Source organism: Panthera pardus, unplaced genomic scaffold (genome assembly GCF_024362965.1).
Source record: "Panthera pardus isolate Hobbes unplaced genomic scaffold, ASM2436296v1 HiC_scaffold_6, whole genome shotgun sequence".
NCBI lineage: Eukaryota > Metazoa > Chordata > Mammalia > Carnivora > Felidae > Panthera > Panthera pardus.
In genome coordinates, this window is record NW_026526991.1 from 98787907 (window position 1) to 98810501 (window position 22595).

At 44.7% G+C, this 22595-nt stretch overlaps 1 protein-coding gene across 5 annotated transcripts in view; it reads right to left on the bottom strand.

Annotated features, from left to right (window-relative positions):
* The window catches only part of SLC2A3 (solute carrier family 2 member 3), an 89739-nt gene extending 68095 nt beyond the window's left edge, over positions 1-21644 (bottom strand). Inside the window, exons 1-2 of one of the 5 annotated variants that reach the window (XM_019464589.2) lie at positions 21522-21630; positions 19556-19633 (exon numbers count right to left, since the gene is read on the bottom strand). In XM_019464589.2, the coding sequence (XP_019320134.1) occupies positions 19556-19576 (21 nt within the window). In that variant the 5' untranslated portion in view covers positions 19577-19633; positions 21522-21630. Of the gene's footprint in view, positions 1-19555; positions 19634-21085; positions 21287-21521 lie in introns of those variants that run through there. The other 4 variants (XM_019464591.2, XM_019464590.2, XM_019464588.2 and 1 more) reach the window with 4 other exon arrangements.
* Between the last annotated feature and the right edge of the window lie 951 nt (positions 21645-22595).

Below are 22595 nucleotides of genomic sequence, written 5' to 3' on the forward strand. Positions count from 1 at the left end.
TCTATGTTGAATGTTATTAGTGAAGTAGGATATAGTTACATATGCTCATGTTTTTGTTGCAGTTGATCATGTTTGTGTGATCTGCCTCCTCATAGAAGATACTTATTACTTCCAAAAAGGCAGTGGCCAAAAGCATGGTTGGAATGATCTCCTTTCTGGGGTGCCTGGGTGGCTCAGTCAGTGGAGCATCGGGATTCTTGATCGTGGCTCAGATTATGATCTCAAGGTTTGTGAGACTGAGCCCTGCATCAACCTCTGCGTTGACAGCACAGAGCCTGCTTGGGATTCTCTCACTCCCTCTCTTCTGCCCATACCCTGTTCGTGTGTGCATGTGCTCTCTCTCTTTCAAAATAAATAAACATAGGGGCGCCTGGGTGGCTCAGTCGGTTAGGTGGCCGACTTCAGCTCAGGTCACAAACTCGAGGTCCGTGAGTTCGAGCCCGGTGTCGGGCTCCGTGCTGACAGCTCAGAGCCTGGAGCCTGGTTCAGATTCTGTGTCTCCCTTTCTCTCTCTGACCCTCCCCCGTTCATGCTCTATCTCTCTCTGTCTCAAAAATAAATAAACGTTAATAAATAAATAAATAAATAAATAAACATAAAAGACGAGAATGATCTCATTCTTAGGAATGAATAAGTTATACATAAACACATGCACATGTGCACAGGAAAAATATGGAGCATTATACGAAATGGTTAACTCTAGTGAGTGGGATTATTTGCTTTATCTGATGTATATTTTTGTGGAACAAATGAAGAGAGAAAAAAAAGAATAGGTGTGCTTTGTTTGGTAGTAAAAAATAATAGTGAAAAATATTTTTAAACAGAACTAATTATATCACTGGTTGTACTCAAACCTCTTCAATGACTGCTGCCTACAATATAAAATTCATATTGATTAATGAAGCACTCAAAACCCTCCACCACTGACTTTATTTCCAGCCTCCTCATTCACTCCTATCTAATCGGGTCACACAGACTACCTTTATACTCTTTGTGTTATATTTTCTCTGTCTGAAACATGGTTATTTACTGTATCTGCCAGTGGCCATCCCTTCAAGGCCCAGCTCAAATGTCCCTCCACTTGTGCTCTTTCCAATGCCCAGAAACAATAATCTCTCTGGAGTACTTACACAGAACTTTTTTTTTTTTTTTTGACATTTACAGTTCCATTATGGGACTATCCACAACCTTGTTATGTTTTAAAATTGAATATACACATTAATTTCTTTAGTTTCCCTTCGTTTTCTCCCAGCACTCAGTACAGGGCCTAGAATTGTAAAGGAGCCCTCGTGTGGGGCAGAATGGCAATAGGCCGTGTCAGTACTGAATTATCAGACTTATGAGAGATGGAAACACGGGAGACTTAAAAGACTCATCAACTCCCATGATGACCCCACATGACTGTGCAGATCGTGTCTGCACACCCCATGTCACCATGCACGACAGAGTTATGTGAATAAACCGCCCCCCCCACCCTCAGCAGTGCATGACTTCCGGTCTTGCATGGGGGACTTGGGGAAGAGATACAAAATTCAGGCAGAAGGAAGGGTGTGGTAGTGACCAGGAAGGTTTCCTCTTTGAGAAGATAAGTTGAGAAAGACCTGAAGGCCTGACAATTTAGGAGGGAGAGAGATAGGAGAAAATAGTGTTCTAGGTTGAGGGTACCGTGTGAGAAAGAGCTCGAAGGATAGAGTATGGTATGTTTGTGAACCTGCCAAAATGTCTGCATGGCTGAAGTGTAGAGGGCCAAGGGATGAGAAGAGGCCGGGAAGTTAAGTAGGGATCATATCACAAAAGGCTTAATATGCTAGGTGAAGGAGTTTGGACTTTATTCTGAGTACCAGAGACAGCTAGCAGGTTCAGCACTCTAATAACATGAGCACAAATTTTAGCAAGATTACTAAGATTACTAAAACTAGTTAGGGGCTTTCATACTAACAGAGGGTGATGACTGGAAGGTGGGCTCAGAATATCAGGTAAAGATTGGGGGCCTGGCTGGCTTGGTCAAAGGAGCACGCAACTCTTGATCTCGGGGTTGTGGTTCAAGCCCCACACTCGATGTAGAGATTACTTAAATAAATCTTACATGGGCGCCTGGGTGGCTCAGTCAGTCAAGCGTCCAACTTCAGCTCAGGTCATGATCAGGTTAGTGAATTCAAGCCCTGAGTCGGGCTCTGTGCTGACAGCTCAGAGCCTAGAGCCTGCTTCAGATTCTGTGTCTCCCTCTCTCTCTGCTCCTCCCCCACCCATGCTCTGTCTCTCTCTCTGTCTCTCAAAAATGAATAAACATTAAAAAAAATTTTTTTTTAGGGGCGCCTGGGTGGCTCAGTCGGTTAAGCATCCGACTTCGGCTCAGGTCATGATCTCACAGTTCGTGAGTTCGAGCCCCGCGTCGGGCTCTGTGCTGACAGCTCAGAGCCTGGAGCCTGCTTCACATTCTGTGTCTCCCTCTCTCTCTGCCCCTTCCCTGCTCATGCTGTGTCTCTCTCTGTCTCAAAAATAAATAAACATTAAAAAAAATTTTTTAAAATATATTTTTTTAAATAAATGATATCTAAAAAAAAAAAGAATATCAGGCATGAAAGGACTTAATACGTACATCTGATGTAAACCTCTATTTTCAAGTAAATTTCCCTGAGAGGCAGATGGTATGATTGCTTGTTTGATTTTGTTTTTCCTAAACTACAGACAACAAAAATAATCCATAGAAATAGTTGTGACAAAGCAGGAAAAATAATACAGAACCTGACCTGGGGGTGTTTATTCAATAAACATTTAATGATCAACTATTATATATTGAGTCTTTGGCACTAATCTCTGTATACCCATAGAGATGTATTATGGATTAAAGCCACTGTAAGCTTCTAGACATGTCCTATCTGATCATGGAGAAAACCCTTTCTGAGAGCTGGTGACCCTCCTTGTAGAAGAAAGTCTTTTAGAAAATATTTCAGCTAATCTCAGTTCGTTTCTCCACAACAAAGGCAAGGTTACATATTCATTAGAGATCAGGTGCTGACTAACTTGACATTTACTGTCCTTTAGCATTCACAGCCTTGAATCCTATTGGTTTTGGAAGAATAACCTCACGTTTAGCCACTACAAGGAGCCTGTGCAGACTGACCTTCTCCTGTCTCTCTCTCCCTCACTGGGAAGAACTAGACTTCTTCAGGCCTGTCACAGTTTCACCAAGGGGATTGTCTCATGTCTGGGGCATGTTTATTTTCATCTCTGATTGTTCCATATCACTTTCCTTCTCCTTTATCACCGCCACTTTGGAGCCATAGATAACATATTACAACCTAAGAACAAAAAACATTTGGAATGTTTGGTACTCAGACAGGGAGAGGTGTCTGGGAGGGAGCATAGGCAAGAAGAGGGGAAAGGTAAGGTGTGCTGACACTCCCTGGCAGTAGGCATGGGAAACCCCACCTGCAAAGTCCTGGAGACAATGGCTCTTGCTTAAGAATCAGAGTCAGGGGCGCGTGGGTGGCTCAGCCGGTTAAATGTCTGAGGCTTGATTTGGCTCGGGCCATGATCTCATGGTTCCTGAGTTTGAACCCCATGTCAGGCTCCGTACTGACAGCACTGGGCCTGCTTGGGATCCCCTCTCCCTCTCTCTCTGCTCCTCTGCCACTTGTGCTTGCTCTCATACTCTCCCAAAATACATAAACTTAACAAAATAAAAAAAAAAATAAAGAGAGAGTCAGAGCCCGGTTCTGGAAACTGCAAAAATTACATGATCTGTAAAGTCTCTTCCAATTTAAAAAATTTGCAATTCTCATTGTAAGATTTCACCAACATGTCTATTCGTCAGGTTGATCCATAAAGAGAAATAAATCATTCTCCACTGAAGTTAGGACTGAGGACTCGAGCCTCAGAAAAATCTTGGAATAGTAGAAGTAAATTTCTGGGATTTCCTACAGTTCCCGCAGTAGAGTCCTGTAAAAGTTATCTAAAGCATTAACAACCCTCTGCCTCTAACTTTTGGCTCCTCTGCCAATATAATCGTCAGTAGGACAAAATTACAGGCATACCTTTTTTTTTTTTTAATTGCATTTTGCTTTATTGTGCTTTGAAGATACTGTGTTTTTTATAAACTGACGGTTTGTGGCAACAGTGTGTTAAACAAGTCTATTGGCACCATTTTTCCAACAGCATTTGCTCACTTTATATCTCTGTCACATTTGGTAATTCTCACAATATTTCAAAATTTGTCGTTATTATCATACTTCTTTTGGTGACCTGTGATCGGTGATCTTTGATATTACTACTGTAATTGTTCTGGGGTGCCCCAAGCCGTGCCATATAAGATGGTGAACTTAATGGATAAATGTGTGCGTCCTGACTTGCTCCACTGACTGACCATTCCCCCAACTCTCTCCTTCTCCTTGGGCCTCCCTACTCCCCAAGACACAAATTCCCCAAGACACGACAATATTGAAATTAGGCCACTTAATAACCCTACAATAGTCTCTAACTGTTCAAGTGAAAGGAAGAGTTGCACATCTCTCACTTTAAATCAAAAGCTAGCAATGATGAAGCTTAGTGAGGAAGGCATGTTCAAAGTTCAGACAGGCTTCTTGCATCAAAGGGTTATAAATGCAGAGGAAAAATTCTCGGAAATGAAAAGGAAATGAAAAGTGCTACTCCAGTGAACGCAGAAATGATAAGGAAATGAAACAGCCTTATTGCTGATAATGGAAAAAGTTTTAGAGGTCTGGATAGAGGATCAAACCAGCCATCACATTTCCTTAAGCCGAAGCCTAATCCAGAGCAAGGCCTTAAGTCTCTTCAATCCAATGAAGGCTGAGAGAGACGAGGAAGCCGCAGAAGAAAAGTCTGAAGCTAACAGAGGTTGGTTCAGGGGGTTTGAGGGAAGAAGTCATCTCTATAACATAAAAGTGCACGGTGAGGCAGCAAGTGCTAACGTAGAAGCTGCAGCAACTTGTCCAGAAGACCTAGCTCGGATAATTAATGAAGGCGGCCACACTAAACAGCCAACCGAACTTCAGTGTAGACAGACGGCCTTCTACGGAGAGAAGATGACACCTAGGACTTTCATAGCTACAGAGGAGAAGTCGGTGCCTGGCCTCGAAGTTTCAGAGGACAGGCTGACTCTCTTGCAAGGGGTAATGCGGCTGGTGACTAAGCTGAAGCCAGTGCTCGTGCACATTCTGGAAGTCCCAGGGCCTCAAGAATTCTGCTAACTCGACTCTGCCTGTGCTCTGTAACTGGAAGAGCAAAGCCTGGAAGACAGCACATCTGTTTACAACATGGTTTACTGAATATCTTACCCACCGCTGAGACCTACTCCTCAGAAGAAAAGACTTCTTTCCAAACACGACTGTTCATTGACAACGCACCTGGTCACCCAGGAGCTCCGATGGAGATGTCCGATGAGATTCCTGCTGTTTTCACGCCTGCTAGCACAACAGCCATTCTGCAGGGCGCATATCGAAGAATAAGTCTACTTCAAGTCTTATTTAAGAAATGCATTTTGTGGGGCACCTGGTGGCTCAGTCGGTTAAGCGTCCGACTTCGGCTCAGGTCATGATCTCATGGCTTTTGGGTTTGAGCCCCGCGTCAGGCTCTGTGCTGGCAGCTCAGAGCCTGGAGCCTGCTTCAGATTCTGTGTCCCCCTCTCTCTCCGCCCACCCCTGCCTGTGCTCTGTCTCTCTCTGTCTTTCAAAAATGAATAAACATTAAAAAAAGTAAAAGAAAAAAAGAAAAAAATACATTTTGTGAGGCTTTAGCTAGCAGAGACAGTGATTCCTCCAATGGATCTTGGCAAAGTAAATTGAAAACCTTCTGGAAGGGATTTACCATTTTAGATGCCATTAAGAACATCTGTGATTCGTGGGAAAGGGTTGAAGTATCAACGTGAACAGGAGTTTGGAAGATGGTGATTCCAAATCTCTTTGATGACTTTGAGAAGTTCAAGCCCTCGGTGGAGAAGGACCTGCAGGTGTGGTAGAAACAGCAAGAGAACTACATCGGAAGTGGAGCCTGAAGCTGCGACCGAGTTGCTGGAATCTCAAGATAAACCTTGAACAGATGAGGAGTTGCCTCTCGCGGATGAGCAAAGAAAGTGGTTTCTCAAGATGGCATCTACTCCTGTTGAAGACGCTGTGAAGCCTGTTGAAATGACCACAACCAATTTCGAACATTACATATATCTGAGCTGATAGAGCAGCAGCAGGGTGTGAGAGGACTGGTTCCAATTTTGAAAGAAGTTGTACTGTGGGTGAAATGTTATCAAACGGCATCGCATGCTACAGAGCAATCATTTGTGAACGGAGTCAATCAATGGGGCCAACTTCACTGTTTTCTTATTTTAAGAAAATGCCACGGGTGCCCATCTGGCAGTTGGTAGACTATGCAACTCTTTTTTTTCCCCAAGTTTATTTTTAGAGTGAGAAAGAGAGAGAGAGAGAGAGATCTAGAAGGGGAGGGGCAGAGAGAGTCGGAGAGGGCGAGAATCCCAAGCAGGCTCCATGCTGTCAGCACAAGGCTTGATGTGGGGCTTGATCTCACAAACACTGAGATATGAGCTAAGCTGAAGTCAAGAGTCAGACGCTTAACCAACTGAGCCACCAGGCACCCTGAGCATGAAACTCTTGATCTAGGATTCTTAAGTTCAAGCCCCACATTGGGCCTACAACTTATTGAAAGAAAGAAAGAAAGAAAGAAAGAAAGAAAGAAAGAAAGAAAGAGCCATAACTACCCCATTCTTTAGCAACCACCACCCTGATCAGTCATCAACATCAAGGCAACACCCTCCACCAGCAAAAAGTTCAGAGGATGGTTAGCATTTCTAAGCCATAAAGTACTTTTTTTTCTTTTTTTAATAATTTTTTTAAACGTTTATTCATTATTGAGAGATAGAGAGAGACAGAGCATGAGCAGGGGAGGAGCAGAGAGAGGGGGAGACACAGAATCCGAAGCAGGCTCCAGGCTCCGAGCTGTCAGCACAGAGCCCGACGCGGGGCTTGAACTCACAAACCGTGAGATCATGACCTGAACCGAAGTCAGACACCCAACCGACTGAGCCACCCAGGTACCCCTAAAGAACTTTTTTTTCTTAAAATTTATTTTAGCGGGGTGGAGAGGAGAAGGAAGAGAGAGAATCTCAAGCAGGCTCCACACTCAGTGAAGAGCCCAATGCAGGGCTCGATCCCATGACCCCGGGATCATGACCTGAGCCAGTATCACAATTCGGACACTTAACCAACTGAGCCACCCAGGTGCCCCTACGGTATTAAAAAAAAAAAAAAAATGTTTATTTAGTTTTGAGAGAAAGAGCAAGCAAGCAAGAGTGCATGAGCCGGGGAGGGGCAGAGAAAGGGAGACAGAGAATCCCAAGCAGGCTCTGCCTGTCAGCCCCACGTGGGACTGGAACTCATGAACTGTGAGATCATGACCGGAACTGAAAGAGTTGGATGCTTGACAACTGAGCCACCCAGGAGCCCCCTGAAGTATTTTTCTAATTAAGGAATGTACATTGTGTTTTTCAGCCATGAAGCTAGCGCACACTTAATAGACTATAGTATCGTGTACGTATAACTTTTATATGCACCGGGAAACCATAAAATTCATCCGACTTAGCTGATTGTGATATACGCTTTACTGTGCTGGCTGGAACTGCACCTGCAGTATCTCTGAGATAGGCCTTTATTAGGTAGGCAATTCGTTGAAGGACTGTAATGTGTTGCAAAGTGGTTTTTTTTTTGCAATGTGTTTTTTGAAGAAAAGTAATTCATTCTAAGCATGAGGGGTAACAGAAACAGGAAGAGTTGCCAGATTTAGCAAAAACCAAACAGAATGCTGTTACGTTTGAATTTCAAATGAATAATGAATACTTTTTATAGTGTTAATGTGCCCATGCAATGTTTGAGACATACCTACACGGAAAAACTATTTTCTCTGGCAACAACCGTAACCAGGGAGCTGAAGTTCTATTCCATCTCATACATTGTCAAGAGGATTAAATCGGAAAAAGTGGCAAAGTACCTAATGCAATTATCAGTAAATAAAAGCTCTCCGTGCCTTCTTAGGCTGAGGAATATGATGCTATTAATTTTCAATTATCTGTGTCGATTACACGTGTACATTATCCCAGTCACCCACCATACTTCTGGGTCATTCCCCGCCCCCGTCCATCTCTTTCAGCTACAGCAATGAAAAATAGGAAAAAATACTTGGTAGTGAATGAAACATAATTATAAAAGAAAATCTGCTAGTGGATATCGAAAAAGTCATAAATTGTTATGTTTTAAGCATACAATAGCTTCCATTATGACAAAGAATTCGTTTTATACTTTGCAGCTTCAGATGTTTGAAAGAATTTATTGTATAAAGTGAAAGGGCCTATTATAAACCTGTATACCTTGGCTGATTTGTGCTTTATGGATTAGTTCTGTAGCATCAGAGCTAGGCATGGAGTTATTGAGAGGATTAAATAACCTACATTAAAGTGCTTTGGAAATCGTAAAGTTCTGAGCTGTTGGTGCCGAGGGCCACAAAGCCCCGGAAGTGAAGGTTACTTGCCAGAGGTCAGTAGACAGTTCATCCCACAGGTGGACTTTCCCTCAGAGGCCTTTCTCTTTGTTTGTAGTGTTGGAAATCGAAGAGTGTCATTTGCTCAGTAAAATGACTTCATCACTTCCTTGGGTAACCCCTTACCTCCCACTCTGGACATTAGGCAACCCAACATGAGTTACACCCTTTTAAGATAGTTATGTCAATTGCAGTGCTTATTTATTTTCTGATGACAGGGCTTTTGGTTTGTTTTTTTTAATTTTCTTTTTTAATGTTTATTTATTTCTGAGAGAGAGAGAGAGGCAGAGCGCGAGTGGGGGAGGGACACAGAGCGAAGGAGACACAGGATACAAAACAGGGTTCAGGAAGCAGGTTTCAGTTGTTAGCGCAGTGCCTGATGAGGGGCTGAATCCATGAACCATGAGATCGTGACCTGAGCTGAAGTCCGAGGCTTAACCGACTGAGCCACCCAGGCGCCCCTATTGTTTTTTGGTTTGTTTGTTTCAAGATCCATTACCAACATCCCTCCCCAGAATGTTACATTTGTTACAGTTGATGAACCTATAGTGGCACATCATTATCAGTCAACGTCCACAGTTTACATTAGGGTTTACTCTTGGTGTTTGGATAAATGTATAATGACTTGTATCTCCCCTCTGTATCATACAGCATGGTTTCACTGCCTCCAAAATCCCCTACGCAGGACCTACTCACCCCTTCCTTCCCTTCCAAACCATTTTTTTTCCCAATATATGAAATTTATTGTCAAATTGGTTTCCATACAACACCCAGTGCTCATCCCAAAAGATGCCCTCTTCAATACCCATCACCCACCTTCCCCTCCCTCCCACCTCCCATCAACCCTCAGTTTGTTCTCAGTTTTTAAGAGTCTCTTATGCTTTGGCTCTCTCCCACTCTAACCTCTTTTTTTCCCTTCCCCTCCCCCATGGGTTTCTGTTAAATTTCTCAGGATCCACATAAGAGTGAAAACATATGGTATCTGTCTTTCTCTGTATGGCTTATTTCACTTAGCCCTTCCAACCCATTTTTAATGAAATAATTTTCCTGATCTCCAACTTTCATGTGTTTTCTTTCATAAGATTGCTTTTCTTAAGAATGTGTGCCTAGTTTGGTGCACCTGGGTGGCTCAGCCTGTTAAGCATCTGACTTTGGCTCGGGTCATGAGCTCATGGTTCATGGGTTCGAGCCTCGAGTTGGGCTCTATGCTGACAGCATGGAGCCTGCTTTGTATTCTGTCTCTCCCTCTCTTTATGCCCCTTCCCTGCTCACACACAGGCTCTCTCTGTCTCTCTCTCTCAAAATAAATACATAAACTTAAAAAAAAAAAAGGTTTGCTCTTTTTTCTTTCCCACTTGTCACTACTTTCACCTACTCGGCAAGAGAAAAGCTAATCTCTAACCTATCTTAAATTTTTACAGTGGTGCAACAGGCAAAATCTGAGAGCACATCGCTCCTCAGGGACAGCACTGTGACAGTCATTATGGCATTGACGGGAAATATTAAAGCAGCCAATGCCTTATTTCATCCAGTGTTATTCAAAGTGTGATCATCCATGGAGGGACCACGTGGGCATCTCCTGGGAGCTTGGAAGACAAGCAAATGTCCGGCTCCTCCCTAGACCTGCCGAGTCTCAGAATGCCAGTAGGGTGGGACCACGAAATTTGTATTAACAAGTGACTCTTCCAAGTGAGTCTTAAGTGTGCTGACGTTTTAGAAGCAGCAACTGGCAAAGAAACCCGAAGCAAAGTTCCACAGCATCTGTTTGTCTTAGAACTAAGTATGATGGTTGACACAGGGATATAAATTAGCATTTTTATTTGAAATGAAACAACTTAAGACTTTTTCTGACAGAACATAAGTGTGAATGGACTTCCTGGCTTTTCCATTTAGTCTGTATTTCTGCAAAGGTTTTTATACGCCAAAAAAATCTACAAGGCCGTGTGGATGGCTGTGTGGTTGAGCGGCAGGTGGAGGGTGAAACCCAGTTGTGCAGTTTCCTGGGGTAAGTAGAGGCTGAAATATAGTCTGCATCCCACTGGTCAGGCCCTGCTCCTTGGCCAACAGGGGATGCGCCTTTTTTCTTTGCACAGGGCCCCATCCCTAGAAAATCTGCCCATTCTTTTTTTTTTCCCCAGGGAATTCATTTCCAAATTTGCACAAAGGCACTGGAAAGTCCAGCATTGGCCCTGAAAGCACGTATTTCATATACTAGACAGCAGAAAAATTAATCCCCAGAAGCTATTTAAACATCGAAAATTTTTCTTAGCTGTTAACTTAAAAATGTGTAAGAAGGGTATGTAGTTTTTCAAAACTTCTCCAAATTGTGAGTAAATAAGTAAAAAAAAAAAAAAAAAAAAAAAAAAAATTAGGAGGAGGAGGAGACCACTGCTTCTGTCTTTCAGTATTGCTCTGGTACCCACTTCCCGCCCTGTTACCACAGGTCTGCAAGTCTCTTCCCTTCTCTGTGCTTCCTTCTTTGGGACTTTACTTCTTTTTTTTTTTTTTTTTTAAGTAGAGTTGACACACAGTGTTACACTAGTTTCAGGTATACAACAAAGTGATTCCACAAGTCTGAATGACAAGCTACACTCACCACAGGAAGTGAAGTTCATCTGTCACCATATGACACTGTTATCATACCGTTGACTCTATTCCCCAAGCTGTGCCTTTCATCCCCATGATGGATTCATTCCATCACTGGAAGCCTGTCCCTGCCACTCTCCTTCACCCGTTTTGCCCATCCTCGTGCTCTCCTCCCTTCTGGAAACCGGAAGTGTGTTCTCTGTCGCTGTGTGTCCACTTTCGCTTTGTTTGTTCATTTGTGTTTTAGGTTCCACGTAGAAGTGAAATCATATGGTATTTGTTTGTCTCTGTCTGACTTATTTCACTTAGCATAATACCCACTAGGTCCATCCATGTTTTCGCAAATGGCAAGATCTTTCTTTTCTCATGGCAGAGTACTATTTCATTGTATATAGACACCATATCTCCATTTGCAAACATCCTCTCCCAGTCAGTAGGTTGCCTTCTCGTTTGTCGGTGATTGTCTTCTCTGTGGAAATCTTTTTGTTTTGGTGTAGTCCCGAGAGTTTATTTTTGCTTTGGTTCCCCTTGCCGGAGGAGACGGATCTAGGAAAATGTTGCTAAGGCTGACTGATGTCAAAGACATGACTGCTTATGCTCTCCTCTAGAAGTTTTTATGGCTTCAGTTTCCACATTCAGGTCTTTCATTCACTGAGTTTATTTTTGTGTATGGTATAAGAAAGTGCGGCCTTTACTTCTGACACATCATACCTTTGTCTTGAGACAGCTTCCTTTCATCTTCTTCCTGATCTTTTGCCTAAATGTTCTCAAGTTTATTCTCTTGACGGCTTTGCCCCTTTAATGCTAAGACCATGACAACACTTTGAAGCCTTACTAAATACACCAATCCACACATCACTTGCCTCCCCTCGGCAGTGCTGGGGCTAGATTTTCATTTCCAGCCTTCACAAAAACCCACAGTCCCAAGGAGGGCTGTACATCCTCAAGGATATGCACTGCCACCTAGTGGCCTACTGACACCCTACCGCAGTTAACAACACGGCAACAGGCCCGATGGCAGAAACACCAGTCATGGGCGGAACAGTCGGTGTTAACTCCCTCTTCTTTCGTAATAATATTTTCTCTGGCTGGCGATATCTTTCCAAAGCGATTTCTGTCAAAATTCATTTCACCTTTCAAAGTCCCCCGTAAATGCCATTTTTTCCACGAGCCCCTTTCTGAACTTTCGAGTCAGAGTTTCTCACTCCCGTCAAAGTACTACGGCCCGGGTTAGCATTTCATTTGTAATTCTTAACGAAGCTCTACAGTGTCACTTCCAAACAACTTCTCATCGTCTAGTTTCTCAAGACTCGGATCCTTTGAGGTACATGCCATCAGGATACTGTAATCATCTGCTGATCTCCTGGCTTATTTCCCCTCATTCCCTGGACATTTTAAAACCTGATTCACTCTCTTGGTTACACCCCTCCTACCATCATCATTCCTAGGCACTCTGTCATCCCTGGAAACAATGTGCTGGGCTCTCAGTTCCTTGTCTACTCATTTCCAGTCATTTTATTTTCCAACCCACCTCAGTCACTTAATCCCATGGTGACACCCCAGGCCTGGCCATTAATGATAGATGTATTCCTTCCAAAACCTCTTTCTTGCATCTCACACTGTCCATCACCTCCTCTGCATTCTTTTTTTTTTTAATTTTATTTATTTTTGAGACAGAGAGAGACAGTGAGAGCAGGGGAGGAACAGAGAGAGAGAGACACAGAATCCAAAGCAGGCTCCAGGCTCCATGCTGTCAGCACAGAGCCCGACGCAGGGCTCGAACCCACAAACCGTGAGATCATGACCTGAGCTGAAGTCGGATGCTCAACCGACTGAGCCATCCAGGCGCCCCATAAATTTTTTAATATTTTTTAATTTATTTTTGAGACAGAGAGAGACAGAGCATGAGCAGGGGAGGGGCAGAGAGAGAGGGAGACACAGAATCTGAAGATGGTTCCAGGGTCTGAGCTGTCAGCAAAGAGCTTGACGCGGGGCTCGAACTCACAGAGTGTGAAATCATGACCTGAGCTGAAGTTGGATGCTTAACCGACTGAGCCACCCAGGCGCCCCTAACAATTCATAATACAAGTAGGATCTCTAAGCCAACGACCCCATCAACTTTTCACTGATGAGCACTTTTCGGTTTTTATTTGCGACATCACCCAGCTTGAATCATTTCATTCGTCCCTCTACAGGCTCCTTTGCACAACCTGCGACTCTGGCACTCCTTCCCCTCCCGTTGTATTCCTTGGTAAGATCCCAGCCCTTGGTTAATTCCAACTGTACTTACTCTGCTTGCTTGCACTCACTAACTAAACAAATGGCTGGGGAAAAATCCACAACCCTGCTTAGGGGATTAATTTAGATTAGGTGATGATCTTAAGTGGGCTCTCAGCACTGTTCTGCAAAGCTTTCTTTTTTCTTTCTTTTTTTAAGCTTATTTATTTTGAGAGAGAGAGAACATGAGCAGGGGAGGGGCAGAGAGACAGAGAGAATCCCCAGCAGGCTCCGTGCTGCCAGAGCAGAGCCAGACTCCGGCCTGAAACTCACAGACCATGAGATCATGACCTGAGCCAAAATCCAGTCCGGAGGCTTAACCAACTGAGCCACCCAGGTGCCCCACAAAGCTTTCTTGTCTGAAATCAGTTCACTCCCTACTCTGTAAGAAAACAAGTTCACACCTTTTCCTCACTCTTCAAGTGATAATCTCCTTTCTAATTTCACTGAAAACTGGAGACGAGAAATTCCTCATCTTTCTACTTCACTACGAAGTCTACTAACTTGACCGTGTCTGAATCCAAACACTCAGCCCCCCCTCTCCCCCTCCACTCCCTGTTGAAATGCTTGTGTCTCCTGCTCCCATCTGGTGAGGCCAGCCTCTCAGCTAGAGACCTGGATCCCTTTCCCTCTTACCTTACTCAAGAATTCTGACCGGAAAGTATTTCCCTTATATCATCAAATTTTCCCTTTCTACTATATCCATACCATCATATCTCTTAATAAGACTTTCACTTAGACAGACAAAAATTCAGAAACATGGAGACGTCTAGCATGGTAAGAAGCTAGAGGAGACTCTTACATTACCTATAAGGTTCTATTTCGCAAGCAGGGAGATGGTTCTCAAGATGTTCATTTTAAAAAATTCTTGCCTTTTGGGGGCACCTGGGTGGCTCAGTCAGTTAAGCATCCAGCTCTTGATTTCAGCTCAGGTCATGATCTCAAGGTTGTGAGACTGACCCCTGCATTGGGCTCCATGCTCAGCCTGGAGCCTGCTTGGGATTTTCTCTCTCACTCTCTCTGCCCCTTCTCCACTCGTGCTCTCTGTCTCTCTCCAAATAAATAAATAAACATTGAAAAAAAAAATTCTTGCTGGGGCACCTGGGTGGCTCAGTTAGCTAAGTGTCCAACTTTGGCTCAGGTCATGATTTCACAGTTCATAAGTTTGAGCCCCGCATCGGGCTCTGTGCTGACAGCTCAGAGCCTGGAGCCCGCTTCGGATTCTGTGTCCTCCCCGGGCCCCCCCCCCCGCCCCTCCCCCACTCACGCTCAGTCTCTCTCTCTCAAAAATAAATAAACATTAAAAAAATTAAAAAAAAAAAGATTTATAAAGACGAAGTTTCATTATAACACAACCTTGCTGTTTATATAATGTCTCTGGCTGCTTTAACATATGACAGCAGAGTTGAATAGTTGTAACAGAGACAAAGGGCCTACGAAGCCTAAAATATTTGCTATCTGGCTCTTTACAAAAACTTTATGGACCCCCTGCTCTAATCTGCTAAGCCTTTTTACTCCAGGACCTTTACATCTAGTCTTCCCTCTATCTGGAACGCTTTCTTCAGATCTTCTCATGGTTCGCTCCTTATTGTCCTTCTGGTTTCTGCTTGAATTCATGCTGGACAGCCCTTCCCTGACCACAGTATTTAGAATATGCAACCCTACCCTCTTATTCCAACATCTATGTCTTTACCTTGCTTTCTTTTAATTTGTTTTAAAATTCTGAATGTGTATTTATTTTTGAGAGAGAGAGAGAAGAGAGAGAGAGACAGAGCATGAGCAGGGGAGGGGCAGAGAGAGAGGGAGACACAGAATCAGAAGTAGGCTCCAGGCTCTGAGCTGTCAGCACAGAGCCCCACTTGGGGCTCAAACTCACGAACCGCTGGAGCTGAAGTCCAACACGTAACCGACTGAGCCACCCGGGTGCCCTTGCTCATTTTCCCTCACAGAATGTATCACTTCCAGGGTGCCTGGGTGGCTCAGTCGGTTAAGTGTCTGACGATTGAGCCTGCTTCGGGTTCTGTGCTGACAGTGTGGAGCCTGCCTTGGATTCTCCCTCTCCCTCTGCCCCTCCCCTGCTTGCATTCTCTCTCTCGTAAAATAAATAAACATGAAAAAAAAAAAAAGAACTATATATCTCATTCCCATCATAGTTTGTATAAGTGATGTTTATGTACCTCCATACCTTCATGGCATTTCCTAACATAACAAGCTGAAGAGTTACATAGGGCTAGAGGGCAAGGATGTTTGACAGTCTTTAGATTTAGGTTTTGTTTTGTTTTTTAAGTTTATTTATTTATTTTGGAGAGAGTGCGAGCGAGCACAAGCGGGGGAGGAACAGAGAGAAAGGGACCCAGAGAGAATCCCAAGCAGGCTCCTCACTGTCAGCGCGGAGCCCAACGCAGGGCTCGAACTCACAAACCCATGAGATCATGACCTGAGCTGAAATCAGGAGTCGGTTACTCAACCGCCTGAGCCACCCAGGCGCCCCTAGGTTTAGTTTTCTAACTCCATATTCCTTCTCGATCTCCTCTTGAGCCTAAACTAAAACCCAGTGGGTGAATAATAATGTAGGTTATCTTTTTAACACTGTGATTGGTTTCTCCTAATTGCTTTTGAATTCTGAACCTCTTGATCTGTCTACTAGAACAATGTAAAACAAAAGGAAAGAAAGAGGGTTATGGTATAAAGACACCGATCATAGGCCAGCTGTAGCATGCTCTAGTTGTCTAGTTGTGTGACCTAGAAAACTTATCTCTAGATAATAACATCTGCCCCACAAATCAATGTATTTCAATAACGGCAAGTTCCCAATTATTTAATATTTCCTATATGCCCAGTCCCTGGCACAGAGTTCCTAAAACCTTTGTGATTTCCCAGGTGATAAGAACATTACGAGCACCTATTGTTCTAATATTTGTCTTTGACCCTGTCCCTGACACGGAGATCTTAAAACCCTTATAAATTCCTGAGTGGTGAGAGCACTCGGAACATCCTTTGTTCTAAAGAGGTGACTCTTCAGGTTAATGAGTGGATTCCGGATGGGGGCTGGTCACCAGAAAGACCAAGCCATGGTTAAAAGCTTGGAATTTTCACCCCTACCCCCTCACCCTCCAGAGCAGGGCGAGGGGCTAGAAATGAAGTTAATAATTGATCACACCTACGTGAGGAAGCTCCACACAATCCCCATAGTAGGGGGTTCAGAGAGCTTTCGGGCTGGTGAATACATGTCCACTGGGAGGGTGACTCACCCCAATTCCAGGGGGATAGAAACTCCTACGCTCAGGAACCCCCCAGACCTGCCCTATGTATCTTTTCATCTGACTGTTCATCTGTATCCTTTATCATATTCTTTAATAAACTGGTAAACACAAGCGTTTCCCTGACTTCTGTGAGCTGCTCCAGAAAATTAGTCAAACCCAAAGAAGGGGACTTTGGAATTCTGATCTACAGTCAACTGGCCAGAAGTACAGGTATAGGGGCGCCTGGGTGGCTCAGCTGGTTGAGTCGGACTTCAGCTCAGGTCATGATTTCATGGTTCGTGAGTTCGAGTGCCGCGTCGGGCTCTGTGCTGATGGCTCAGAGCCTGGAGCCTGCTTTGGATTCTGTGTCTCCCTCTCTCTCTGCTCCTCCCCTGCTCGCACTCTTGTCTCTCTCTCTCTCTCTCTCAAAAATAAATAAACATTAAAAAAAAAAAAGTACAGGTATAACCAGGGCTTGACTGGTTTCTGAAGTGTGTGTGTGTGTGTGTGTGTGTGTGTGTGTGTGTGTGTGTGTGATGGGGAGGTCTAATGGGACTGAGTCCCTAACCTGTAGAATCTGACACTATCTCCAGGTATAGTGTCCGCATTGAATTAAACTGTAGGACAACCAAGTGGTGTCACAGAAAATTGTTTGGTGTGAGGAAAAACCTCTACACATGTGACCAGAACTGAAGTGTTTTATGTGAGTAGTAATGAGACCCACAGGAGACAATCATAGTAGGGAAGAACTGGATGTTTCCCTCCATAGCCCAATGCCTTGCCGAGAGCTTAGAACATATGATCTAATTTAACTGTCACAATAATTGGCAAAGAGAGATGTCATGCAAAGAGCTAACTGTAGTGTAGCTAATAGATATGAAATAGGACAAACTTTCAGAGCCATTTATATCTGGCTATGTCAAAATGACCATGTCAAAAGAAAAGTCACTGTTTTTAATGCCAGTAACAACACAAACAACCATCTAAACCTTTGCTTATCCTTATTTACCACCAAAACTTAAGAGACTTTGTCCTTTGATTTCCGTATTGTTGCGAGGTTTTGTGGGCATGTACTTCTTTTAAATTAAAACAACAACCATGATATATGGTATCTTTTTTAATTTTTTTTTAACGTTTATTTATTATTGAGAGACAGAGCACGAGCAGGCGAGGGGCAGTGAGAGGGGGAGACACAGAATCGGAAGCAGGCTCCAGGCTCTGAACTGTCAGCACAGAGCCCGACACGGGGCTTGAGCCCATGAACCGTGAGATCAGGACCTGAGCCAAAGTCGGACGCTAACCAACTGAGCCACCCAGGCGTTCCCGTGATATATGGTATGTTAATAATGACAAGGTCAGCATAAATAGAAGCCCACAATTAACAGAGGTAGACAGTCCTGTGATTTTTGAAATGGAAAACAAAGTAAGGAGTCAAATCTAATTATTAAATTAAATAAATACGTGGCAGGGGGAGCTGGGTAGGGGTCTGGGATGGCAGGGGCACACTGGCTTTGCTCTTGATAGGTATAGAGGTTTTTTAAAAATAATTTAAAAAAAATAATCATTCTAATTTCTGTGTTTCATATCTTGCTCTTACAGAGCTTCCTCTAATGTCTTTCTAAAATAGTCCTAACAGGGACCTCTGGGTGGCTCAGTCGGTTAAGGCTCCAGCTCGACTTTGGCTCAGGTCATGATCTCTCAGTTCGTGGGTTCAAGCCCCCCACTGGGCTCTGTGCTGGTAGCACAGAGCCTGTTTGGGATTCTGTCTCCCTCTCTCTCTGCCCCTCTCCCACTTGCTCTCTCTCTCTCTCTCTCAAAATAAATAAAAATAAACTTAAAAAGATAGTCTTAATAATTGTCATATAAATGCATCATCTTTTAAAATGGGTTGACTGGGGTGCCTGGGTGGCTTAGTCGGTTGAGCGTCCGACTTCGGCTCAGGTCATGATCTCGCGGTCTGTGGGTTCGAGCCCCATGTCGGGCTCTGTGCTGACAGCTCAGAGCCTGGAGCCTGCTTTGGATTCTGTGTCTCCCTCTCTCTCTGCTCCTCCCCCGCTCATGCTCTGTCTCTCTCTTTGTCAAAAATAAATCAACATTAAAAAATAAAATAAAAAAAATAAATAAAATGGGTTGACTTTAAAAATTTTCCAAAATGTTCATCTTTTGGAAAGTATGCTAAGGAAGAGCAATTGCTTCCCCGGGTTTTCTTCCCTCAGCGAGACTATTAAAAAGTTCAGGAGAAAATCTGGCAGGTTGAAATGCCAGCCATGCAAGGTACCAAAGAATTCCCAGAAGCGACCTTATTTAGTCTTTCTAGATGTGATCACATGCGGTAAACCACTCACTTCAGGCAGTATGTAATTTTAGCCACCAAATGATGTCTACCCTACCCCCATCTCATTCCAAAGGGTCAAACGTGACTTAGTACCTTTTTGGGGATTTTTACCGCGATGCTTTGTAACTGACAGGCTTCAGTTACACTCTAGAGCCTGCTCTGTAAGAAGAGTTCCTATTATTGTACATTCATATATCGTATCAGTCTTCACATCTACACAGCCACAGCTCTTTGCAAGGACATTCCTCTAAGACCGCTTGCGTATAATTTTACCAAGGCCTATTTGCCATTACAGTGCTGAAACGGATATTTTGTCCTTCTAATTGTTCTCGGTGACATCAAAGCACAAAACACCCCAAGTGGCAAATGCTCATTGATTGTTGAGTAGAGAGAATGTGGGAACGGACCAAGTCTATGGGTTGCAATCGTCTCTCCCACCACCACTCGGGTGTGTCATACATGATCAAGACAACAAAAGTTTAGGGAGATGATCGGTATTAACATAACCACGACAAAACAGTTGGACACCAATCTGAAATACATTCTCAATACTCACATCCTGTTTGCTGCTCTCCATCTCTCTGCTATACTAAGAATTGACTCTCCCTCCACTTCCTCTTCAAGGTACTGCTTCCTGTAAATTGCAATTGGCTAGTTATTTATTCGCTCTATCGACTTAAAACTCCTTGAGAGCTAAAAGTATGACTTAGCCCGCTGGCCATCGGGCATACCAATAAATAGTTGTGGAAGAAAGTGAAACCTCATGTGATTCTAACGATGTGTTAGATGAACTCCACTCTGGGGTCTTCAAACAAAGCTCTTTCCACTGGTTCGGCAGCCAGTGGGAAGAATTTTATCAAGTTAAGGGTTCCAGGGGAGAGAAAAGGGACAGAGGTGGATGTGGTAAAAATGGAACCTCTACATTTTGAGTCATTGCTCTGTCACCAACCAGCAGTTTCTCCATCAGCAAAATAAGCGGGGGTTAGGTAATCTTGCTGTTACAAAATTCCTTGATTTAACGTGGCTTATTTTGCCATTTAATGTAAAATATTTGAAATGAGCCACCTTTGGCCTAAACTGCTCCAGTGAGCTGCGGTGGAGTCATGTCTGAGTCTGTTCCTTCCTCTCCTGTGGCGGGTGTATACTTGTGGGGATTGGCTGGGATGTTGGAGCACCAGTATTTCCTGAGCTTAGGAGGCAGAGAATTAGGACAGATCATTCCCTTGACTCTCCCACAGCCTTCTTGTGACTTCTCCTTCCCATTTTGCTCTTCAGACTTCTTACCCCAGCCTCTTCTCTCTCCCTTCCCTTTGCTACTTATCTCTTTTGGGGAATGGGGCGCAGGGGAGGAAGTGGGAACAAAACCAGAAACAGAGGAACGCGAACAAAATTCATTCAGGTGATCTCTTCCGGAAAACAAATGGAAGTTCTAAATTTAGTCTATGCATTCCACTGGAACAAAATTATTAAGAGTGTATTGCCAAGGCACCAGGCCTTACTCTCCTTCTCTCACACTTAAGGAATAAAGCACTAAATGAATGGATGACCCATAATTTTCTAAGAAAATTCCAGATTTCACCTACAAAGCTAATCTCATCTGCATAGCAGTTAAACTCCTGGTAGACACCGTTCAAGGTCAACACAGTCCCCTCGGCCTGAATCATTCTTGGAGGCTTCCTCACTTCTTTCTGGTCTCTGGTCAAAAGACACTTCCTTGGAAAAGACTTCCCAGACCCACCCCATCACCTTCCTCTGACTTGACATGCGACCCCTTCTCCCTCGCCCAGGTTAATACACCAGTCCCCTCCCCATTCCTCACTGTGCATTTTCTTCATAAGATTTATCATCGTCTCTCTGTGTTTTCGTGTCTGTCCCTTCATTAGAATATAAGCTCCAGGAGGCCAGGGCCATTGTTCCTACCTGGTTCCCGGTAGGCTTCCTAGCACTTAGAGCAGGGACTGGGACATAATAGGCGCTCAGGAAATAATCAGTATTCTTTCCAATGCTCTGAGACGACTTGCCAGTTTCTGCAGAGCCGCAGGACCCCTTCTCCTTCAGCCCACCCCAACTCTGGGTCACCACCCACCTTCACCTGGTCCCAGCTCGCGGGCCGGTCCTCCCACCTGCGGGCCACGGGAGCAGGGCCACTGGGACAGCGCAGCGCGCCCACCACCCGGACCCGGCAACTGCAGTTGGGCCCTGCGGCTCGGTTCAACCGCCCATCTTCAGGGCCCGCCACGCTTTCCCGCTGGTCCCAGGCCGCCGCGCCCGGGAGTGGCAGCGACGGCGACGGCGCCCCCGCGCTTCCGCCGCGCTCGCTGAGCGGCCGTTAGGAGGCCCGCGCTGCTACCAAATGCTAAGGATTCTTTTTGGACGGATCCGTTGATGTGGTAGTAAAACGTGACTCGTTTATCCGGCTCCCTCCGGAAGGAAGACGCATGCTCCCCCCCCCCCCCCCCGCGGGCGGCGCAGGGGCCCCGCTCCCGAGCCCCAGCCTGGCCCGCCCCAGCCCTGCTTCTCACCTCCGCATCAAACTGACCAGCCCGGGCCTCCGCCGCAAGCCCCATCCCGCGTCTTAGGACGGAGGCAGCAGGGGCGACCCTTTACGGGGAAACGGCGCTGGGCCCCGCCATCCTCAATGTCGCCGTTAAGAGGGTGTTAACATTTCTGCTTTAAGAGATACCCGTTCCCCCTCACCGCCCCCTCGCCCCGGAGATGATGCCCCCAGATATCCCTGCGGGGCGGGCCTGAGTGCTTGCCGAGAAGGCGGGGTTGGGGGGGGGGGGGCGGCAATTCCTGGTAGTTCTTTTGGCCCCATTAGCTGTCTTCTGATGGGAAGTCCAACTGTCTACCTTGCCGCCTCCCAGAAAGGACTCTTCAGAGTTTGGGGCTTAGGAGTAATAAAGGTCGTCCCCTGCTGCCTTTTTCTGGGTGCTCCCCAGGGGAGGGGAGGGGCCAAGAGACAGATACACAAAAGTTTTAGAGACATTATTCTTCCCCGAACCTAACCTGGAATTATTTGGAGCCTCCCCATGGTGGTTTGGCCTTTAGTAAAGAGGCGAGGCAACAGTGACAAGGTGGTTTTTTTGGCTTTGGGTTTTTTTTACAGATCTATACTGCCCTTCTCAAAAGAGACCGTCCTAATGAACAATAAACGCGTGAAAAGTGTGCAGCTGAGTTGGTCCTCAGGGGACCCCAGATTAAAACTGCTTGAGAGACCACTGCACACCCACCAGAAGGGTTAAAATGAAGGTGGAGGAAAAGAGAACAAAGAGGGAATGTCAGTCGTGGGAGGGAGGATGAGGAATCAGGAACTCATACACTGTCCAGGGGAGTATACATTGATCAGTTGGGTGCAATCACTTGGGGAAACTATTTAGCAGTATTTATTAAAACAGAACCTAGGCCTAGCCTATGACCCAACAGTTTCATTGCAAGGTATTTTGACATAAATGCATATACATGTTCACCAAAAAAAAAAAAACCAGGTACCAAAGTGTTCATCTCAGCAGTGTCCCTAATAGCTTCAAAACTGGGAATAATCCAAACGTCATTGAGAGAAGAATGGATAAGTACATGGTGGTATAGTCACTCAA